This window comes from Pimephales promelas, chromosome 5 (genome assembly GCF_988280905.1).
Source record: "Pimephales promelas chromosome 5, fPimPro1.hap1.1, whole genome shotgun sequence".
Lineage (NCBI taxonomy): Eukaryota > Metazoa > Chordata > Actinopteri > Cypriniformes > Leuciscidae > Pimephales > Pimephales promelas.
The window spans coordinates 27,005,222-27,021,816 of NC_142773.1; the positions used below are offsets into that span (position 1 = coordinate 27,005,222).

General features: G+C 38.4%; 1 protein-coding gene and 1 long non-coding RNA gene across 13 annotated transcripts in view; both read right to left on the reverse strand.

Moving 5' to 3' along the window:
- Positions 1–8,475, reverse strand: part of LOC120481980 (uncharacterized) — a 40,628-nt gene extending 32,153 nt beyond the window's left edge. The window contains exon 1 of the long non-coding RNA XR_005623407.2: positions 8,397–8,475. This is a non-coding gene — a long non-coding RNA (uncharacterized LOC120481980). The remainder of the gene's footprint in view (positions 1–8,396) is intronic.
- A 4,202-nt stretch (positions 8,476–12,677) lies between these two features.
- Positions 12,678–16,595, reverse strand: part of rnf220a (ring finger protein 220a) — a 123,150-nt gene continuing 119,232 nt past the window's right edge. For all 12 annotated transcript variants that reach the window (XM_039676645.2, XM_039676642.2, XM_039676643.2 and 9 more), the window contains one exon: positions 12,678–14,239. In XM_039676645.2, the coding sequence (XP_039532579.2) occupies positions 14,168–14,239 (72 nt within the window). In that variant the 3' untranslated portion in view covers positions 12,678–14,167. The remainder of the gene's footprint in view (positions 14,240–16,595) is intronic.

Sequence of the window (16,595 nt, forward strand, 5' to 3'; positions counted from 1 at the left end):
TGACAAATAATGGTGCACAGAAACAATCAACTTCATCCTTGTTTTTGCAGATGCCGTGATAAAAGTCGAGCGATCAGAGAAAGTAAAAGAACAATGATGTGGATGTGGTTTTATCTCTTCTTGTTCTCAATGGAAGTGGTAGATGAGCAAAACCTGTCCTGCAAGAGGAGAGCCTCAAGAGAGCCGTTTGATGTTCTCTCAATAAGCCAGTTCTCCCTTTTGTCCTGATCTCTTTCTTCTCTTTCTCTGTCACTCCTCTCTCTTGTTCATACACATTTTCCCAATCCCCCCCTTACTCCACACACACTCACGCACATATTAGTTCTTGAACATTTATCCCAGAGAACAAGCATTTCCAGGCTAGGACATGCAAAAACTCTTTGACTACATCTTCCCTGTCAGCCCTGTTTACCTGTCGCCATGTCTCACCCCATCATGCAGGAGCGCTGGAGTTGACATGCAGGAAGTAAACAGAATGCCTGAGCTCCAGAATATACTAATCCGTCTCACACACCTGCTGCAATCCACTACGAACGAGGCTGCTGGCAATTGAAATGATTTTTAGAGATATGTTTTTTTTTTTGTTTTTTTTTTGTTTTTAAGAAGGATGGATGGCAGACATTTTGTCCAGCCTGTTCATCTCTGATGAAATTATACATCCATGTGCCATAATCACAGTGGAAACATGAATAGTTGTTTGAAACCTCTTCTTTTTGCCCGCCAACAAAAGCCATTGTCCACCACAAAGCCTGCTCTCCTGACAGAAAGATCTGGTGAAAGCAAAAAGGCAGCCATATCAAATATGCTGTTAACTCTGCGCATGTCAAGCCGAGGTCACTGGAGCCAACGTTACCTGTGTAAATCACCACACAAAGGCTCGCAATCCCAGTATTCAACAGGTGACATAAAGGACCTTTGGGAAGTATAGTTTCCACTGGTCCTATTCTGCAACAAAAGGTTTCTTAAACATCACTGCCTGAGGACAAATCATACGACACTCTGAAACAGGAAATCTCTAAATCGCCCATTGTCCGACACCACATCAAAATCCTCCGTGCACACAGGCAGGCTGGGGGAGGGCCAAGCTGCTGTCTTCTTTGACAGAGGATATAGAAGGACTTTAAAGAGAAATATTCTCGCACTTGAACGAATGACAGCCGGTGCATTTTGAATTGCCATCATCCTTTTGTGCCACGACCAGTGTTTCGCTATGGTACAAACATAACCATGAGGGTTTTCAGCAGTATATCCTAGGCTATTTATTTATATTTTGAATCAGCTTTTATTTTTTCAGTTATTGTTTTCATTTTAGTTCTAATTAGGTTGATTTCAGTTTTAGTTCTAGTGATTTTAATACTTTAACCTGATTTTTTTTCAGTTCTAATTACATTAAAGTTCTTAAATATAAGTGTTTTTTTAATATTTATATTTTATTTGATTTTTTTAAAATAATTTTAGTTAACAATAACGTGGTACTCATAATGATGCAATTTTTTTTTGCACGGTCATTACAAATCTACTGTAAGTTAAAATGATTCATGATAAAAGCAGCTGTTAAAACAATAGTGTTGGTTTAACAAGGATGTTAAATATACCTTCTGTGAGTGTGAGAATGTGACTTAGTCAAATGTATTTCCCCTGGGGCTTCACCCACTACAGACATGTAAACATTTTAAACTGCCATTAAAAGACAGCCAAGGAAGGAAAAAGGGGAATTTGCATTTGTCATTTCAAGGCATCATTTTAACATCATTTTTTTTTTAACAACACTGGGTAGAAAAAAAATACCAGCACTGAAGATGAATGATTGAGTTCATGAATTGTGAACAATTTGCTTTACTGTACTGGAAAGAGAGAGAGAGAGAGAAAATATATTTGTCATGGGAAAACGAAGAACATGTCTGTGGTCAAACATCCTGGTAGACGAAGACTAGCATTTTCATATTCAGAACCGTTTCAATATTTACACTGGAGAGTTAATAGGAAGAGCGATAAGGTTTATTTGCATTCTTGGGATGTTTACATTCACAGTAAAGAGACATGTTACACGGGCCACAAAAAATGGGAAAGAGAATGACATGCCTTTATGTCCCGCAACATAAAGTCAACTGTGACATGAATGAAACAGGCATTGCACTAACCTGTCATGGTGTTTGTTTACACTTCCCTAAATGAACTTTAAAACCTATAGTGAGTCAAATCATTACTCGTCCTGCTCTTTTGTAGAGCTGATAACGGTCTGCAATTAAAAGGAAAGTTTAGCATCATGAATGAGACAGACAAAGTTCTTAAATCCTAAAATGTGTGGTTAATTAAGGGAAAATATAAAGGTGGCAGTTAGTTACAGAATACAGTGGATTTGGCGGATTTAAAACCAGTCTTTCAAAACCCTGTTTGCACAGGTGAGTCACGGCCGCCTCGGGCCATCATACGCTACCTGTTCTTTATAAGACATTGAGGATGATAGAAAGAAAAGAAGAGAAAGAAAGAGGGTAAAAGGGAGCATAATAACATTTCAGCCTTCTGAAAACAACCACAAACAAAACAACAAAAAAAAAAGGATCTCCTCTGAGGTTGGACAAGATCATTTAAAATAAGTAGGCTGTGGAAGTGGAAACAGGCCTCAAAAATGCCCAAGATAAAATACAAAACTTACTATTTAAAAAAAAAAAAAAAGTATTTTACTAAAAATGTTTATCTGCTGCCCTCTAGTGGATTCGGATATATATTGCTAACAACAAAAGTACAGTACAAACCAATGGAATGACTATTCCCTACACTAAATCAGGGGACAGGCACACTCTGAGAGTGGACAGGTCATGTATTAATGTTCAGCACCATAGCAGACATGTATCACAAGTAACAATGGTCTGCCCAGCAGGAGTGATGGACGAGGCAGAGTCAACAATCTCCTGCTCTCTCACTATATTGACTGTAAGGATCAGGGCGCTGCTGTCAGAGATAACACACTGCACAAGACAACATGCCTCAGTCCTTATCTTACAACTGGGTCTGGCCCAGGCCAAACAGTTGCTCAATGCCTGCTCTCTCTCTCTCTCTCTCTCTCTGTCTTTTTCAATGGCTACCAAGGCATGAAGATTATAAGTGGTTGAATGTTGTGGTAGTTAGTGCAAAAAAGAAAAGAAAGAACAAAAAAAATGCCATACAAGTCATATACTTATTGGACATGTTTATAAAAAAAATCTACATCACGCATTCAATTTATTTTTAACCACAGACAACTTTTCAAAATTAAAGGGATGGTTCACCCAAAGATGAACGTTCAGTCTTTTTTGACTCACTCTTATGTTGTTCCAAACCTGTTTGACTTTCTTTTTACCAAGAAGGGGAAGATTTTCAGTTAATAAGGTCTTAAAATATTAGTCTGTTCAATGTATAAATGTATCGCAGAACACTTGGCACATATGGTGCCAAACTACAAAACATACACTACCGTTCAAACAGTCAAAGGGTCAGTAAGGATCAATGTCACTTACGCTTCCCAAAGCTGCATTCAATTTAAAATATAGTATAAACAGTAATATTGTAAAATATGATATATATATATATATATATATATATATGAAGGGTTGTTATAATACCCTTTTCACAAAATAAATAAATCTCTGATGTCCCCAGAGTGTGTATGTGAAGTTTTAGCTCAAAAAATACCCCACAGAAATTTTTATATATAGCATGTTAAAGTTGTCACTTTTTGAGGATTAGCAAAAACGCACCGTTTTGTGTGTGGCCCTTTAAATGCAAATGAGGTGCAGCTCCCGACACATGGGCAGAGCTTCAATAAAGTCATGATGTAAAATAACACTGCACAGACTTCTCTGGATATATTAAATAAATATATTGATTAATCCTTATTACAGTTACAAAAGTCATTCGTTCAAGAGCATTAAGAGAGTTTTTGCAGTGCGTTTTGTACACTAAAATGACTTTAATGCCTTTAATGTTCAAACCGGAGTCAGACAAAGATGGATTGGAGAGACTAAAAAGTGACAACATGCAAAATGCAACAGGACATCTCTGATGAGTTGATGAATTTATGTTGCTGATGTGGAGTTAATTATCTACAATTAGCATATTCTGTCAGGATAATCTAATGGCTTGAACATGAACTGTTGTGGGATTCATAAAGAGTAACTACAACAGCTCTTCCTCTTCTCAACATGGACTGCGGTGTTCCCAGGGGCGGGGTTTATGTAAATGTTAGGGTTAGTGATGTCACTAACCTGGGAGGAAGCTTGTGTAGTCCCTACCAGTCGCTTGTTGTAGTCCTTAAAAAAACGATTTCTTTAAAAGCAAATATCTTCCTTTGCTTTGAACTTTGAGCGTTTTAACTTTGCAGATGTTGTTTATGCTCAAACAGCAACATGACACACTAACTAAAGTTAGAAAAGTGAAATCAAAATCAACCACATTGTAGCTAAAATGTAATTTATTCCTGTGAATAAAACTGAACAAAGCTGAATTTTCAGTAGCCGTTACTCCAACATCGCCATACATTTTCTAAGGATTATTTTTTGAAGAATAAAAGTTCAAAAGTACAGTATTTATTTGAAACAGAAACATTCAACATGAAACAGAAATAGATAACATTTTAATTATCTGTTTGTCATTTTTGATCAATTCAATGCATCTTTGCTGAATAAGAGTGTTCATTTCTTTTGAACTGCTGTACAGTTTTGTGGTACGTGTATATAGGGCTGTTTTAAGAGCTTCAAAGTGCCTGGTCAATACGCTGATTTCACGCAGCCGCCATTTTGAAATCGAAAGCGAGGTTCCAGTCGGAAGAACCCCGGAAGTACAGATAGGCAACAATGCCTTGGAGTACCAACCTGAAGCTGCTGCCAGCGATTTACACTAATATCCAATATAGGATATGTATATAGTTTACGTTCTGAATTATATTTCAAAATGGCGGTTGCGTGAAATCAGCATATGCTTTCATTTCATTGAGAAGGCCAGCCGGAAGATCACAATTTTAACAAAGAAAAACTTCATAGTCATTTTTTATATGATCTCAAACTCCTTAAGCATTACAGTGTCCTAATGTCACCAAGAACAACTCACAATATTGGTGTAATGTTACTAACAGTAGTTTCCTCACACCAAATCCAACGACGCATTGTCTGTGTTTGTTTGAGAACAAGTGTAACGTTTGCTAAGTGTTGTAAAAATCCCCTAATTAGAGGCTCTTCCCATTAAACACGCTGAAGTCCAGACACAGAATTATGGCATAGTTTAACGCACAGTTAGTGGTATTATTATGCCATTAGCGGAGCAAATCCTCACTAAGACAAGGTAATTGTGAGACGAGCTGTGACTACAGTAGAAGCACTGTTCTTGAAAGAGTGAGAAAACCAAACAAGCCATTATTAGACCATAAGCTTTTAAACGGCCTCAAGAAAACAAAATGCTTTAACATCTTTCTGCATGTATACAAACTGCACAAACACCTTTGCAAGCACAATACTGAGCCATTGAAAACAGATTAAAGTGAAGCAATATTGATGTTCTGGCATGCTGAATTGTGTGATCATGCACTTAGGACTGATCTTGTAGTGGCACTACATGCACTTGTGAGGCCACGCTCAGAACTGTCGTTCACCTGCCTCTCAGATAGACAGATACTGTAAGGGACACAGACATAGCAGACCCTCACATCCCCCCCGATGTGCAGACAAAGGGCCAGTGTTTGCCCCCTGGGCAGACGGAAGATGAAAGGTAAGGTGATGAGCGGGGCAGATGAAACGGCGGGAGTCAAAGGCTTCTCTTGTGCGAGCGCTGTGTGGAGTGGGTGGCGGAGGGGCAGCTGGGGGTATAAAGTTTCAACTGCTCGTGCCCATGTGGGAGGTTAGATATAGTCGGCATGCGATATCACTGCAAAAAACATGTTTAATGAGTTTAGAATGTTCTCTTTCAGCTGACGTCACTTAGGCCGCGTGGACAATAGTCAAACAACTATTTTAATCAGTCAATGGGGTCTAATCAGTCTAATGTTAGTCAATGGGATCCCATACAATTGTTGGTTACCCATTTTCTTCGAAATACCTCCTTTTGTGTTCAGCAGAAGACAGAAATTCATACAGGTAGGAATAACTTGAGGACGAGTAAATGATTCCAGAATAAAAAATTTGGGGTGAACTATTCCTTTAAATTGGCTGACTCCCTCATCAGTGCCCTGACTACTCAAGAGAGCTAATTCTCAATTGTTCTCAATCGCGCCAATTGTTAACCAGTTGCTTATAACTTGCTATATCTTAACTTGCTATAGTCTACTTCACCAGGCTACTGTTTTAGACAAGAGCACCCTCTGATTGGCCGTGGTGGTGGCATTGCAACTATCCTTAGAAATATTATTTTCTTATAATTGTTAAAACACGACATAGGTTTAATTCATTCAAGTGTTTGTGCTAAATGTTACACTTTCAGATATAAATAAGAATCCCTACAATCTCTTGCTTTAGCTACCGTGTATAGACCTCCAGGGCCCTATGCTTATTTCTTAAAAGAGTTAGCAGATTTTCTTATCAACGTTGACCACCTATAGTTGTCTGAGATTTTGACATTCATGTAGATAATACAAATGATAAATTAGGGGTTGCGTTTACAACTGAACTCATTTGGAGCACAAGCAAAATGTCACTAGATCCACTCATCTTACATTAGATTTAATTATATTGCATCTTACTGATATAGATATTATACTGCAAAATGATGATGTCACTGATCACGTAATGTGCAAGCTGTGTACTGCTGATATTTGCAATATCAGGCGCGTTATCGACCAGGTAGAAGAATATCCCAAACACTATAAGATTCACAAATCACCTGCCTGATCTGTCTCAGCTTCTCAGTGTACCCAAACAAATGAACTTCGTAGTAATGGACTAGCAGTAGCCTATAAGCACCATTTTCTCTGCATTTCTCTAGTCTACATTAGAAACTGTTGCACACGTCAGATTAAAAAAGTTTAAAAAAGAGAGAGAGAAAAGTACTGCACCATGGTACAATAGTATTACTCACATTATCAAGAGAAAAAACTAGAGCAATCTAGAGCGCAAATGGAAGCAAACTCATTTAGAGTTACAACATATCATTGTACATCAAAATGTGTTTTCTTAGATATTTTCACTACTTTTCAGTACAATGCAATTTAATGTGTGTGATGTTTCAGACATCGTGCTAAAAATAATTTACCCAAATAGGACAAAGTGAGTTATAGATGACGAAACCATAAAAAAGTTATATCTCAGAAGTAGAAAACTAATTTTGGAAAAATATTTTAGCCTTAAATATAGCACATGTAAAATATAAAGTCATTAATGTTTGTTTTTTTTCTAGCTGTGTTTTCACAATTAGTCCCATGTCATAATTTGTGTTCATCTTTGATAGCACCTTTGATTGCATTTCGAGTAAGCACCATAGACTGTAAAAAATAGGACGAAGCACACATAGACATATATTATGTCTATGGAAGCACATACAAAAAACCTGAACCGGAAGCAATGCAACCAATGTTACAGACATTTTTGCGCATAACCCCCTTTGTAAAACTCTACAAAAATACTGTTTCATAACTTACCTCTACTTATAAAAATAAAGATAGATTAAAAATGTGTTATTATAATAATTAGTTAATCTATATAAAATAATAGTAGCCTTACTGACACACATTAACAAGCTTTTACTGAAAGAAATCAATGCGAATAGCAACTTTTATGTGACATGTTGATGTTAAAACACTTCAAAACGTTCTCTTTAATTTTTAATTAATTAAAATAAAAAGTAAATTGTTTAATTTGTATGAATACACATAGGCCTATGCAACACGTACGCGGACACCCTGATTGGCTGATATAGGCCATAACAATAACGTTAGAGAGAAATGTGCAAACTATGGCTCTATAGGCCTTATTACTAACTGCTAGACTAGGGTCATGTCGACATGCTACTCAAACAAAGATGACAAGACCTTATTCACAGCAGCGAATTTTATTTTTTATTTTTAGCTGGAATAATAAGCGAGGTGAGGGATAGACATAAATCTCTTTAGTGGGTTCCACTGTAAATTGTTCTGCTGACGAAACACTGCAAAAATATCCCAGACAATATGACCAGTGGATAATTATAAGTGATCTTGATATTTATAAGTAAACACTGAAAAAACGGTAGGCTAGCTATCCCTCACAGACTCGCTTTGTCTACGGGCGCTGCTTTGAAAAACACAAGAGAAATCAGCAACAGATGCAGATAATTTTCGCTATCACACGTGTACCGTATCGTAATGACTCTTTGGAAACAAAAGAAATGCTTATTTATCTTGCTAATGTGACGTGAGACCAAAACTATTCAGCATATAACTTAAAAACATGCTTTACCTGTTTTCAAGGAGAAGCTTCTCTTCAGCATTAGTTTGCGCCCTCGTCTGGTCGCTACCTCGTACTGCACGACACCTGCAAGCAGCTTGGGGATTTGAAAAGGTCTCATCATACTCATTTTATTGAAAAAATAATGTGAATAAATCTTTAATTTAAAATAAAATAATCAAACCATCGCTTTACATAAGAATAGCGTGTTTGTGTGTGTGTGTGTGTGTGTGTGTGTGTGTGTGTGTGTGTGTGTAAATTTGTTTGTGTGAAAAATCCCTTTTCACATTTTACCTGCATGGTCAGGCCTTCAAAGTAGCCTAACCTGTTTTGTGATCCTTTTGAGGTCAGCAGGTCAGAACTTATTAGGGGTTTATTTTATTTATTTATTTTATTTTTTTGCAGCAGCAGCCAAACACAACAGACAAAGCTGACAAACACTCCGTCAGTCAACAGGAGATCGCTCTTATATGGACGCATCTTGTCACTGGGGTTGTAATACGTTGTACTTGTGATTGATATGAGTAATCTTGGGGAAGTAGCGGATATGAATGCTACAGCAGATTTTCTTTGGTAATAAATAGGTCTTGGGAGAGATTACTGAGCCTGGGGAACAACACTCCCACGCTGCCCCATTAAGAGTCTACAGCAGCACGGTCTTAATATCTCATCTTTCACAAGAGCAGGTTTATGGTAATACTGTCAATGATAACATACACACACCCACACATACACACACATGCATGCACGTACAGCACAATCACCTACACAAACACACAAACCATTTCTCCTCATCTCGTTATTAAACAAGCGTCCCTGCTAAATCCTCATAATGTTACCAGGCAATCTTGTGAGCATTGGTGAATATAAGAACAATTTAGCATGGCTTTAGCCAGCATGTTAGCTAGAGAACATAGCTTTTAAACATTGACAAAAACACAATCATCTAATTCTTTCCGGCTGCTCGTGAAAGACAAAAGAAAAGGGGATTATTTTGCCACTAAAAATGTAAAAATCCTTGCATTAGTTTAAATTCACTGCCGAATGGGCAGATACGACTTTAGAATGAGATGATTTTAACTTTTTTTTTTGCTTTTTATCTGTAACTTTTTTGAGCTATTTATCTAAAAAATGATTGTCTACAACGTGTCCCTAAAGTTAACTGTTTAAATTAATCGCAAGTACAAAGAGTGCTGATGATCCCCTTTAACTTTAAGCATTTTAATTCAAAATGTTTTTTGTTTTTTTTTACAAAAAAAAGGGGGGGGGGCATTTTTTTAGAACAGCAAAAAAAAAAAGAGCTGGAAACATAATGATTTAAATACATAAAATATGAACTAACAGGCAAAGCCATGTTACAACCCTCTCAGACATGTTTCTAGTATATATATATATATATATATATATATATATATATATATATATATTCACATTGCTGTTTAAAGGTTTCAATGTAATTTATTCCTGTGATGGGAAAGCTGAACTTTCAGCAGCCATTTCTCCATCAGAAATAGAAAAATGTCTTATTATTGTCAATGTTGAAAACAGTTGCTGCTTAAAGTTTTTCTGAAAAAGATTTTTTATAGCTCCACCGCTGGCTAGCAAAAATAACTTTGTGACCAAAAGCAGTTGTCTGTAACTCAGGAAATTAAATCTGTCTCTATACATTTATGGTCAAATTGGACTAATGCACAACCAGTACATTTTGATGCTGATATTTATTGGCTTCCTGAAAATTAGACAAATGCACACCGTTTATATGCACTCGATGCTATTTTCCGGATGCTCAAACAACATTTCAACATTCCTCAATTTCCTCCTGCAGTACATAACAAAATACCCAAAGCTTTTTTTTTTTTCTGTCAAGCATCTTGAGTGGATCGATCTTATAAAGAGGCTGAAGAGAGCAGAGGAGAGGCTCCTAATTGAATGAGTTGTACAAGCACTTCAACCAGGTAGTGGACACTGAAGGGGAGGAGACAAGCTAAAATTCCCACATGAAGGTGTAAATTACCAATGGTACAGACAGCCAATGCAATCGAGGAATTACCCAATGCGACAGAGAAGGCCTGTCCTATTGATTGGTCTGCGGAGATGTTTGTAAACTGCCTATAATGGCCCCCACACTTTATACTCCCCATCAGGGATGGCTTTGACCTCCAAAAGCAATTTCTATAGATCTGCTTCCACTCATCTGGCTTCTTCCTGGTTCCAGCGCCACTCAGGCCACAGGGTGGGCAGTAACTCGAGCCCTGCTCGCAGCCCGTCTAATGCACTCTATGGATCGCACTGCTGTCTGGAACACACAGTCTTGACAGTAAGTAAAGACTTGGGTTAAATGGTAGAGAGGTGAGATGATCTAACCACAGTTACATTCTTCAACCACTACAGAGGAGACACATTACCACCAACAGCCCAGACCCCGTCCTGACCTCGGGTAACCATTAAATCCCTGTCCCTGCGAGGTATCACCAATACCGTTGATACGACATGGATATCAACCAGATATCAGATGTCTCTTTATGAACGGGTTCATGGATTTCTATCAGGGGTTCAAACTGGAAAGGGGGTGCCAGGAGAAACACAGAAAATATCAGAGACAAATATATTGCCAATTAACAGTGTACAACACTGTTCAAAAATTTGGGGTCAGTTAGACTTTTTATGTTTATAAAAGAAATCATTTTTGCTCACCAAACCTGCATTTGTTTGATCAAAAATACAACAGCCTACAAACTAATATTTTGAAGTAATATTACAATTGAAATGAACTGTTGTTGTTTTTTTACGTAGGCTATTCTTGTGATGGCAAAGCAGAATTCCATTGTTTTCAGTCTACACATGATCCTCCGGAAATTATTCTAATACTGACATTATTCTATACTATCTTTACAGTCACATTTGATCAATTTAACGCATTCTTGTTGAATAAAAGTATTAATTTCTCTTCTTTTTTTTAACATATTGACCACAAACTTTTGAACAGTAGTTTATGTAAAATATACAATCCTAAAAAAAACTAAAACATGACGGAATAGTAAATAAGTAAAAAGATGTGTGTACATTTATTTAGCCTATTCATTTTAACAATTTGACACTGTTGCCTTTATAATACCACACCTGCAGCGCAGTATGAACAAGTCATATAGAATACAGTATGACTGCCTTTATATTTTAGGAAGCTGGTCCCAGGAATTGAGAAGTCTGATTTGGAGAATAAAACTGGCCTGTATGTGGACTGTAATGAAGTCCATAAACCGGAACAACATAACTGCTGTTTACGTGAAGGTTCTCCAAGTTAGTTTCTTTTCAAAAGAAACCCGCAAACACTTCCAACAAGAGGCTGAAACAGGGCTACAGACTTAATATAAACTCCTGCTGATTTTCCAACGTAGGCCTATTTATCAGCACTTTACAGGCATCTGAAAGTGTTTAAGGGCCCTGCTACTGTTTGCTCCAATACATCATGAACCTAGAGTTTGGCTTGGGATCAGAGTGTACTGGGGAGGTAGACGACTTCTTAATTACATCTTGTAATTTCATGAAATTTTCATTACAGTCCTTAATCTTTAAAGTGCACAGTACTTGTGTTTTGATACAGCTGTTCAGGTAAAACATCACCTGTTTATTTAGCCAGCAGATGGCAGAATAGAGCGTTTCCGTTTTTTGCTAAAGTGTCCAAAATTAAGCCCCAAAAGACGTCATTTGATGCACTTAGTGTTCGGGATAGTACAAAATCAATGGGTAGTCTCAAAACCTCATCAGTATCACTATCGGATGCAGTGTAATGCATATCGAAATGAGAAATCACAACGCCTAAGGAAGTTGTTTTGCTGCCCGACACTCAATGGATATTTATTGACTGATGTAGCCTACTTCAACAGCTACGTCAGCAGGCAGAGCACGTGGTATCATGGTAACCAGCTTCACATCTCGAGTACTCATACTGGTATAGTTCCACTAGGCAGACCAGCGGTGAATGAAGCCAGCACATGACCAGTTCAGATTTACAGTCATTTAATTGATGTCAAATGTAGCTTACAAACGGGAAAGACACGTACCATTTTCAAGAATATACAAGGACACAAATCATATCACACAATCATCTTGTGCAATCTGTCATCTTTGGGGCAGGAACGAATTGTTCGGCAAAGGAGGAATACAAAGAGTCAACCCTAATTCTTATTTACTACCTGTATTTTACAAAATTGTTGCAGAGATGATGTTGGTACAGCTGTTGACCCAGCCACTGTAAAGAGTTTAAGGAACAGTGAAAGAAGTTATAACAAATGCAACACTTGACTGTTTATTGTGGAGTTGGGATCAGCAATGACCTTTCACTTCTTCCTTTTTTTTTGCGCTTACATCAATACAGAAATCACAGAATACATAGATGTACAAATATAAAGCACACTGTCTCACTCCTAGGGAAAATGTGAGCAGTCAGTCAGTTGGCCAGTCAGGGAAACGAGTCTGGACTCTTCCAGGTCATTCTTGGATAAAATAAAATGTTTACCTTTACCTTGATGTTTCAGTGAGGATATCTGAACATAACTTGTAAATGAAAGCACCCCAAGATGTGTTTTTTTTTTTTTTTAAATAAAAATCCCTTTCCGAGGGAAGAAACTGATATGCAACTGGTCAGGGGGTCTCTTACTGTATGTTCGATGGAATAAGCAATAATTCCAATTGTTTGTAACAGACAGATGGCATTCAGCATTAAGCTAAAAAAAAAAACACTGAAAAATTAATGAATAAAAGCAAATCTTTCCATTTCTTGAAAAAAGGAAAGAAAAAGGAAGAAACTTTCCCTTGTTTCAGGATTAAATCTACAGTTTTTACTGTATATTTCAATGAAAAATGTACACCTAAATCTTTTAAGTCCTAGTTTGAGTAGTTTATTATTATTATTACTTAAATTTCTTCCTGTACAATGAAATACAACTTCAAGACAACAACATCTGCTTTAAAAATACAGAGGGTTTTCTTTTCTTTTTTCATTTTTTTAATTCACCAAAATTGAAACATATGCCCTCCCTCCCGACCCAAACCACGCCCGACTAAAACTGGACTTTTATTCAATATATATTTCTGTATGTGCATGTGTGTCCGTGTGTGCAAGTGTATACAAGTGTGTTTTGTTCTCTATGTCATTTACTCACAACACTGTAAACATACAGAGACTATTATACATGTGCTTGCACTGATTCATTGAATTTGGTTGACATGACTAGAACACCACAAAAGTAGTAATGATTTGGGGTGAATGAGAACACAATGGAGAATCAAGATTGAGGGGTTCTGGAGAGCCTCGGGTGGTCCGTTAAAGTCTCCTCTTCTTATCGTCAGGCTGATGTTCCAGTCGGGTGGAGGTCAACGGTCTTGGTGAAGAAGTTGCCACAGAGTGCGATAGTGGGAGAGTAAGAGCAGCAGCAGTGCAGGTGAAGGGACACAATTAGTACTCATTCCATCATCTGAGAAGAACAGGTTCCTCATCAAGGAACTATGCTGACTTTGGAGAGGGTGGACCATGGACCAACACAAGAGGGAAGCCGGTGGGCTCTTTACACAAGCAATTGTAGAGGACTGAGTCTTTGAAGTCCCCATTAGTCCTATGCTTGTTAAGTCCTTCACCATTTGAAGTCAGTGCGAGTCTGTGCTCGTGCCTCTCGTGGTCAGGAGGCCGGAGGATACTCCACTCCCTCAGGCGGTGGGGAAACCAAAAACACTAGCGCAATGGAAACAAAAGTAAAACAAAACAAAAAGAATTCCGGCCTTTTTGTTCACAAATAGACACGTCTGAGGTCCCCTGGTGATGTGATGGTGTTGCATTGTGGGCAGAGTTTCTTGTTTCCCTATAAGACAGACAAGAAAAAAGGAGAGAAAAAAAAGAGTGAGAAGGTGGTCATTTCCATTTGAAAATGCAAAAAGGCTCTTTTTGTGTACAAGCATTTTCCTCTTAGTCTACACTACCCTTCATAAAGTTTTGGGTCTGTGGAGATACACAGATTTGGTGCTCAAGTACCAGTGCAGTCTGTACTGTAGAGTGCTTTAATAGTGTATGTATGGACGTAAAATTTGTTTTTGGGCCTTACGCGAGCAGCCCACCCTGTTCGACAAGCATACGCCTTTTCCCACTACCACTCTGATGTTCAGCCAGTACACATAAAGCCTGGACCATAAAAGCAGGAGAACAGCAGGGAGAGGTAGAGGAGGAGGAAGGTGAGCTGTGTGGTCTGCTGTCTGCACCACACACACATGCTGAACATCACAGGATCTGCTCTTAAAGTCAGCAAACTATATACTTACTCAGCTTCATAAAATCCCACAACACTTGCTGGAGACCTAAACAGCAAGGCATGAGAGATATAAAATCCTCACGTTTGTCGTGTGCCGCCTCTAGAAACCAACCCAACTGTCTGGTGAAGTTCAGACAGTGACGCTACTGTGAGGAATCTTGCAACCATTGGTGATCATGTCCTCGTGTAACCTTCTCGCACATGTGCCACTGACGGCATATTTCTCCTCCTCATACACAGCCCACTAATATATGAACTGACACATTTAGGGGGGGTTTAACATCCAAGAAAGTGACTTTTTGCCCTAGATAAGCAAACTGAGGAATCTGGGAGCAGTAAGGGTGCCAGAGCACCTTCACATCTAACTGTAAAGAGGATTTGTGGCTCCATATGAATCGGTTCATGTCTAGGGCACCAGAACCCGCTCAGTTGATCCTGATTGCACAGAATGAAAGAAAACCAGCAACACTACCCAGCTTGTTATGCTGTAACATTATGGGATCTACCCATTACAAGGCAAATGTGCAAATAATCAGAAGTGTTTCAAATTCGACATCATGGTCTGACTATGCGAGTGGTTTATATTGATGTGGCCAGCGTGAAATCAACTCTCTTTTGACTCTCTGAGTCATGTTCATTTTCCCTCTCTCTCTTTTTTTTTAAGTGAGAAGTAAAACCTGAAGCAGTGTAGTAGCAGAAAAAAAACTCCAGTGTGCTTCCCTCCACACCAACAATCCCCCAGACACAAAGGGGACCTGAGATTTGGTTTCTTTGTTCTGAGAAGCAGGAGTTTACCTAGTTTTAATGAGCGTGGGCAGGTCACGGTCTAAACGTGGGCTCCTCGCATCAGTGGCGGGTGGCTGCTGCGCTCCATTAGATTCATAAAACAAGGCTGACGCTAACCAAATTACACACATTTACTTTGATCAAGACGCAAGGAGCCCCGCCGTGCTACTTTTATTGCTGTCTTTAGGCAACAATTTTAATGCCTGCATCACTAACAATCCGCTGTGGCAGCACGGGCTGGTGCGCACACACGTCTCTGTTCCTTCTTGCCAGCGAGCCGTGCACAGAGGGCCTTGTGATAAGCGGAGATGGAAGGAGCTGATTTAATATATAGCATATTGGAAAAACGGCTGAGGCTGGGTAACATTTCCTTATTAATTGTTTCCGTGTGGTGACAGAATGTGTTAGCGGCTAATGAGAGTGGGCTCCCAGAGGAAGACCGGCTAAAACGGTTTAGAGAGAAGAGGAAGAGCCAGTGAGTATAAGTGTTGAAACTACAACCGGACAAGTAGAGATAATCGCAATTCTGAAGATAAGAGGCAAATAGAACACCAACAACGACTTAAGGATTTAAAAAACCTGGAGCGCTACGTGAGGAATCTCTCAGGTCTGGTCGAGATGAACTCTTCAACCAACACTATAGCCAAATACCACAGAATTATCAAAATAAACCACTCCATTAACCACAATAACCATGAGTGACTCACTGCATGAGCAGGTTTGGGCACTCTGTGGTACGTAGAACTGAAATTTAATATGTACCTGAACTATACCAGCGACAACTGCACTACCCCTATTCTCTTTTACACTTCAGTGTGAAAAATGTACATAGACATGACTTCAAGTAATACAACTCTCGTGAGGGCTTGTGATGCGTGTCATGTGATATACGTTTCTTAATGCAGGGGTTTTCAAACAAAGGTCCCTTCATATATGATGAACCCCATGTGAGGGACCCCCTTCCAAAAATGTAAAGCTATATACATTCATGTACACAAATAAACTCTTTATAATGTGTGAAAAACATATCTTCTTTATACTGATTATTAAGAGCAACAGTGGTAAAACATAAAAACTTAAAAAAAAATATATAGATAAACAATTTATACAGATTTTACTTCTTTTT